The sequence below is a fragment of the Diplotaxodon limnothrissa genome, linkage group LG15 (genome assembly GCF_057381915.1).
Source record: "Diplotaxodon limnothrissa isolate DT_005_m linkage group LG15, D_limnothrissa_male_GT1.1, whole genome shotgun sequence".
Taxonomy (NCBI): domain Eukaryota; kingdom Metazoa; phylum Chordata; class Actinopteri; order Cichliformes; family Cichlidae; genus Diplotaxodon; species Diplotaxodon limnothrissa.
This window is the reverse complement of record NC_140610.1, coordinates 16439619-16446854: the sequence shown is the minus strand read 5'-3', so window position 1 is coordinate 16446854 and position 7236 is coordinate 16439619. Positions and strand designations below refer to the sequence as shown.

Sequence of the window (7236 nt, the reverse complement as noted above, 5' to 3'; positions counted from 1 at the left end):
CCCATTACCAAGTGATAGTAAGAGTAAAAGGCTAGAAAACAAACAAACAAAGAACCCCCCACCCCCACAAACAACCGACAATCTAAACATTTGTGTAAAGACTTTTATTTGTTTGATTTTCTTGAATCAAAGCCCCTTTATACCTACAGCAAATAAAACCATGAAATTATGGTACAATGGACACACATCAAGCAAAAATAAAAATATACAGTGTATACAAGTGTAAAAGCAGTAATCACCAGTACAGTTTAAACTATGTTGAAACAAGCCAAGACAACTGTTCCTCAAGTCAGTCTGAAAGCTGCCTTCAGCCATTCCTTTTTTCAAAGAAGTACATACAGAAAAGCCGCGACAGTAACATCCTCTCTGTGGAACGACTCAATATGATAAAGAATAAAGTGAAATCAAAAGGTCAAATGAGTGGTGGCAGTCAGCCTTTCACAAAGGCATCAGAACAATGCCAAATAAATATCGATGCGGCAGTGGAGAGGCCACGGGTGGAGCCACAGCGGGTCCTCAGACATGAAGGCAGCAGGGCGCCCTCCAAACTCTGGAGGCAACAGCAAACATCAGTGCCACTAACTGATGCCTGAGGCAGAGAGTCCACATAGAGGCGATATGGCACAGCTAGGAGAAAAGTCCAACTAGACCCAGTGAGGCCCTGGATTAGTTTGCAGTAAATGGTACTCCATTTGGGCGCCAACCTCAGGAAACATCTATGGAAGAAAAAAAAGGAATAAACGATTACACATAAGAGATGGCAGACAGGAACTGTTCTTAATAAGACAGTTTATAAATCCTGTCTAAGCTAGAAGACATTTAACAAAAGTTCAGCCAAAAATGTTTGCACTGACAACTTCATAAATGGGATTCAACGTGCAAACATGCAGAGCTCAAAATTTTGTTTGCATTTTGTTTTTAAAAATTTACTTTTCAATATTACTTTTAATTTAACATCTTCTATATTAACACGCAAAAAACAGATTTCTTTGTTTTCTATGAATATTTATTTGTGAAAAAAAAAAAAAGTAATTGTAGCATGTTGGTAAATGATTAAGCTAATAATAAAAGCCTGACCAGTACAGGATTGGCTGTTGTGTTTGCAAAATATGGAACATGGAAGTTACAGAGCGCCCTCTTGTGGACAAACTATGCAAAGTCAATATTCATAACATGGTTGAAGGGTGTTTGCCCTGTCTCTACTGCTTTTACCCACTACCATTTACTGGCCATTAATAAATACAAATACTGATACATCTGCAAATAGCCTACAGCAACCTGTCAATAAATAAGTCGAGCCCTACCACGTCTACAAGAAACTGATCAACTGATCACAATCCACACAGCAGATGTGGGAAAAGTCACCAGCACCACTAAGGGGGCCAAATATTGCAGGCTTTGCCCTCAATAGAGGGGTTCGGTGGACAAGGAGGGACTGAATATTTATATACAGTTTATGCACCACAAACATTTTTCAAAAGTAGGTTTTGAGAGATGTTTGCAGATGAAGAAGTTTAAATAAATATCGCAAAGTCCAGTTCCTCTTTATTCGATCACAGTTACATCATCGGTTTGCCGTTTAAGATTGGTGGGCTGTTTGAATGACATCCCCACAAAACACTGCACCTCTGCAGCACCTGAATATAGAAAATGAGTCACTAGGTGTCAGTTGTAACCAAATTCTGGAAAAATGAGCGAGCACTAACTAACTAGTTCTGGTTGCTACCGCTTAAAATGTGAGTTCTTCCTTCACACAAATAGCCCTAAGAAGCTAAAACATCACCTACGATTTGAATTTCATTCATGTTGGCTTGACTCTGAGGCTTTTATCAGCATAAGCTGATATGCCTGGGCACACTGAAAAGGCTGCACTCTCACAGTCTACTGCAGCAAATACTTTGTCATTTTAGACAGTTCAGCCTCACATCATTATACTTCCATTTAGCTCAGACAGCTTCAGTCTGCTGTGAAAATGTAAACATGCACCCAGAAGCTGTGTAACTGCTGATAAAGCATAAATGTACACAGACTCTGACAAGAGCTCTGCCATGAAAAGCAAGTTTCCTTTTATATTATATTTTAATATTAACTACTTATTATGCACTTTAACCTCAAGAGGCAAATACCATAGCTATGGCTAATATGACAGAAATGTTTAACAGCAAAAATATACACTCACAGCTTGCAGGCTGCTCTCCAAACCTTCGCATCAGCTGGTCATGGGTGAACTTGACAAAGGCGTCATATTGCTCTAGTGGAATAAATCAAATATTATTTAAAAAAAACAAAAAAAAATCAGTTTGGATTACTTGCACGTGAACATAACATTTAAAAAAAAAAAAAAAAAAAAACTATACCTGCAAGCTTTGTCGTCAGGATCTCGTCATACTCCTCACGGATTTTGTCCTCTCGCTCCTTCAGTAGTCTTTCGCAGATCATCCCAACTTGTCTGAGGGAAAACAAAGGCTGTTCTTTCCTGGCAGGAGATGAAGCACCTGAGGATGTACCTGTTGAAAGAGTCAGTAATTCACATGTAAGTTATATATATCAAAAAAAACAAAACAAAAAAACAACAACACTACAGGCAAAATATAGCCCAGAGAATCAGCCTGCAGCAAGAAAGAAATTAAAAAAAAAAAAAATGCCAGCTTCATGCTAACAAATCAAAGGCCTGCTTCAAACAAAGCAAAGGAAGCACAGTCAGTCTTGCCTTAATTTGATACCACTGCACCACGAATTAGGTATTTCTGCTGCCAGCAAAACGGCCTACAAGTCTCAAGTCATGCCGACATTATTTTTCTAACTTTTGTTTCTAACAATAGAGTTTGGGCTAACAAGCTGCAACGTGTTGTGCTTGTACGTTTTTGGAACCACTCCAAAACAGTGTGAGCATGGTGATGTGCTGCATCAATCGTGCCCTCACTGTGTGAATAGACACTCTGCTGAGAGGCTATGTCACAGACAGTGACAGATTGCCTACACGTTCATAATTAATGCAACGCAGTCGCTCGGCAGTTAGTGAAACAGTCACAACCCCTAATCTATTGACTAGTCACAATACTAGCCACACAAAATTAATATATATTAATATTTTTCCACTTTTTAAACGTCCACATTTGGAGGCTGGCACGCTTTGTGGAAGAGTAAACCATTTCGCTGCTGACACCAGAGGCCACACTTTGAGTCATGCCAGACAGATGACAGGTTTATAATACAATGCTCTTTTTAAGCTTGTTTTTCCTGGTTGCCATGGTGACACCTCCCCACTGAAGATTCTGGCCAAAGATATTTCCTATTACTTAACAAAATTGTGCCGAGTTAAGGGGGGAAAAAAAGAAGAGCCACAGTGTCCATAATCATGAACCATTACTGCAAATGCCTTTTGGAAGTAGACTATTTCATGGTGGGCTATGAGACCAGCTAATGACAAGAGTATAAAAGCAGCACCAGTGGACTACTTCAGAAAGTGTGGCAGTGCAGTAAGCACTGTTTTATCTCTCTCTATATCTATCTCTATATCTCTATATCTATCTCTATATCGCGCTCTCTCTCTCTATATATATATATATATATATATATATATATATATATATATATATATATATATATATATATATATATATATATATATATATATATATATATATATATCCATCTATATCTCTATCTATCTCTATATCTCTCTCTCTATATCTCCCTCTCTATATCTATCTCCCATATACACACACAGTATCGTGATATTTTGTTTGCTAATAATGTATCGATACAGGGACAGCAGAAATCGATATTTTGTTACAAAAAAGTTTTTGTGGACTGGAACATGCTCTGACTTCAGAGCATGTTGATCCTTTTTCTGAGCAAGAATCCTGACATTCCTTCACTGTCCAAATGTGTTTAACTATTTTTTTGCAGCAATAAACATGACAGTTTACTTATTTTAATTTAAGACAACTTTTATTTTAATTAAGTTTAAAACTTTTTTATTTAATGTAAAATTATATTTTGTTTTAATTTACTTTCAAATTCTTCATTTGCTGAAGGGGCTGCATAGTTTTTATAAATTGCATAGTTCAGAATAGCTATAATTGTACCAGACGGTTGCATTCAGTTAAGTTGGACTAGACTGTAATACAAACCGTCCAGTTTGTCAACAATAAAACTGAAATGAGAGAAAGACTGAGTGTGAGACTTTGATATTAGATAAAATGAATATTGATAAAGTTTACCTTTGTGTACAGAATCTGAATATTGCAAAATATTTTTTAAAAATTGCAATAATATCGTATCGTACGTCAAGTATTGTGATAATATCGTATCGTGGGATGTATGGTGATTCCCACCTCTAATTAATTAATTAATTTTTTTATAGATAGAGAGATACATAGAGAGATATATCTCTCTATCTATATATCTATACACACACACACACACACACACACACACACACTTCGTGGTGGTTTTCTCTACACTCAGGAAAGTAGGAGACGAGCAGGCTGCAGGTTCTCGTTGTTAAACACAACAGAGCAACACAATAGTTTTATTCCAGCATGTTTTTCTATAAGTTTGTTTTAAATCTGTCTGATAATAGCTAGGAACCACAAATCGCTAATAGAAAAGAGGGTTGTAACAAAGCAACTTAAAACTGATGAGAAAAACTAAAATATAGTCAAAACAGGCCTGCTGTCAAGTCGAATACGTTAACCTGAGCCTCATACTGTAATTACAGTTTAAAACACTTCATCTGCCCTAAATCTTGTTAAAAAACAAACAAGTGCATATGCTTTGCTGTCAGGTTTTAATCTTACTCTAAAACACATCTAGTTTTCACTTTATGATCTGTCCACCCCCCAAACATTCCTATGTAAACACTGTTTTGGTGAGTTTATGGGTTTTGTCACTCATTTTAAGCATATAAAAGAAAATTATCTGTGATACACCAATTGTGATTGCTGTCTATTTTTATTTTTTTTACATCCCAACCTTCAACCAAGATGTATATTTCTGTTACTGTTATTGGTAGAATAAAAGGCCATTTATGTTACCAATAAAACAACACTAAACACAATTATCGCACGTCTTGATAAATGTTTTAGTGAAGCTGAACAGTTCAAATAAAGAACTGATGACAGAATACCCTGATGTATGGAAGTAGTGTCACGCAAATGTGCCATTGACACTTATTTTTAGACTTAACACCACTGTTGACTGCGGTTAAGTATTAGTACAGCATATACACTTTAAGTCAAGTGTAATTTCAAGACCCAGAGGGCCTCTACCATCTGTAGTCTCCAATGTCTGCTGTACACTCCCATCTGGGATAATTACACACAAAAAAAAAATAAAAAAAAAATATAAAAACCCACCCACCCACACACACACACACACACACAATCAAAAGAAAGTGAAAGGATAAGGAAGGAATGTCATCTGTTCTCCCTCTGCCTTTTTGTGGAGTTGCCTTAGGCAGCAGGATTTCCCAGCAAGCAAGCAATGTTATATAAAAAAAAACAAAGCAGTAAAAGAAAAGTGATGATTTAGTGTGAAAAATGAGAAAAATCAGGCTTGTAACCCAAAACAATCCCTCACAATAAGCTCATCCACACTCCATGCAACTGACTTAAACATTTATATTACCCTTTAAACCCTGATCTCAAACAGGAAGTTCATGGATTACAGCAAAACAAGCCTATTCAAAAACAACCCTGGTATAGCTACCTGGTAAGGCAGATCCACCGGGAATGTTCTGCAGGTCCAGAGGACAGCCTTCAGCCTGCTGGAAAGCACTGTCCAAGTGTCGCCGTTTCTGAAACCTCTTGTACTCCTGTTTAATGTTGTGTAGAATTTGCTCTGAAAAAGACAGAAGCAGCATTAAATGAGATCTTTACATAGAGGTGCTGTGATTGTATGGAGACAGAGTCGCTGCAGTATTCAGATATGATCATTAAGTATGGCCTTGGCATTATTTTAATGTATATCCCGACTGTAGACAAATACATTAAATCAATCAGTTAAACTGTAAGAGATTATTCTTTTACTATCCCCCCCCTCCCCGCACATTAATACCAAACAATATTTCTTCATAAAGCCATAAAAGTTCGATGGAAGTTGAATTTATAACAAAATAACCACCACATGCTGCGCTAAATATAACAATGCTTGTCTTAACTTTACACAATCGTGTTTGGAGCGTTACATCATGTACGCCACTGGAAATACTTGTTAATATAGCGTGGTATAAATATAGAAAACTAGAGGGCCGTGAAATCAAACGTAGACATCATTTCTTACCCGTGGTGAGTCTGGACGACACTTCCCCGAAAGGCGATGGCTCCATGCGCAGATATTTCTGCGGTGAAGACACTGGAGACATAACCGGGGCGCACCTCCTTCTTTTGGGGGAAGCAGGGCTCATTAACGGATCAAAGTCCAAACTCCTTTTTAGAGTCGCTCCACAAGCCATCACGCTTAAATATGTTAAATATTTAAAGCCAGGAAACTTCAAAATTCCTTGGTATCCGAGAAAGCCGCCGGCCTGGGCCCGGGTATGTACCGCTTTTGCTAGCTAGTGTTAGCTAAGTCGATCGGTAGAAGCCTTTCCGGGCTGCAGACAAATACGGATTTTTTTTCGTCTCCCGTTGTCTTCCACTGATAAATCTCACAACGTTCACGTTAACGAATATATTTTACCGTGACCAGGATAAAATAACGCCGCAAAAACGTCGCATTAAAGCAGATGATTACAGATTTTACCACATTAGCTGAGAGCACCGACTACAACGGTCTGGACAGCCCTACCTTTTATTAGTTTGCGTTTGTTTGGTAATGCGCATGTGCAAGAAGACACGCTCTTGCAGGTAATTGTAGTTTTTAGACACATTCGCATCCGTTTGGTTGTACATTTTGAAAACTACATTTCCCGAAAACACAGAAAACGCACTCTTTTTAAATTTGTTTTTGTTTGTTCACAAAACGTACCAAATCCACGCGAAGTTTCAGTTTCGTCTAAAACTTTAGGATATGATATCAAATACATTTTAAAAAGTATTTGTGCAACAGACTTGACATTTAGGAGTTGTTTTCTAGAAGAAACCATTCAAAGTACACATTTTAAAGCATTAAATCTTGGATATGTGAGGAAATATCGACCGAAATCATCACTAGCTTGCCTAACATAATTAACTGGTTAATAGCAATATTTAAAGTAGTTAAAATTCAGCTACTTAAATGGTGAAGAAC

At 37.4% G+C, this 7236-nt stretch overlaps 1 protein-coding gene across 1 annotated transcript; it reads right to left on the bottom strand.

Moving 5' to 3' along the window:
* Window positions 1-102: 102 nt before the first annotated feature.
* Window positions 103-6796, bottom strand: akirin2 (akirin 2). The gene is made up of 5 exons (XM_085371781.1): window positions 6289-6796; window positions 5716-5847; window positions 2358-2507; window positions 2180-2251; window positions 103-716 (listed from the first exon to the last, which is right to left on the bottom strand). Exons 1-5 carry the CDS (start codon window positions 6458-6460, stop codon window positions 706-708), a joined length of 537 nt encoding a protein of 178 aa, XP_085227907.1. The 5' UTR covers window positions 6461-6796; the 3' UTR covers window positions 103-705.
* Window positions 6797-7236: the final 440 nt, after the last annotated feature.

What these genes read in the sequence shown, in the direction of transcription:
- akirin2 (XM_085371781.1), bottom strand. Translation starts at nt 6,460, where the DNA reads ATGGCTTGTGGAGCGACTCTAAAAAGGAGTTTGGACTTTGATCCGTTA. An exon ending in CGGTGGATCTGCCTTACCAG is followed by an intron (nt 2,508 to 5,715) that starts GTAGCTATACCA and finishes CTCTTTCAACAG; the next exon opens with GTACATCCTCAGGTGCTTCA. An exon ending in CCTGACGACAAAGCTTGCAG is followed by an intron (nt 2,252 to 2,357) that starts GTATAGTTTTTT and finishes TTATTCCACTAG; the next exon opens with AGCAATATGACGCCTTTGTC.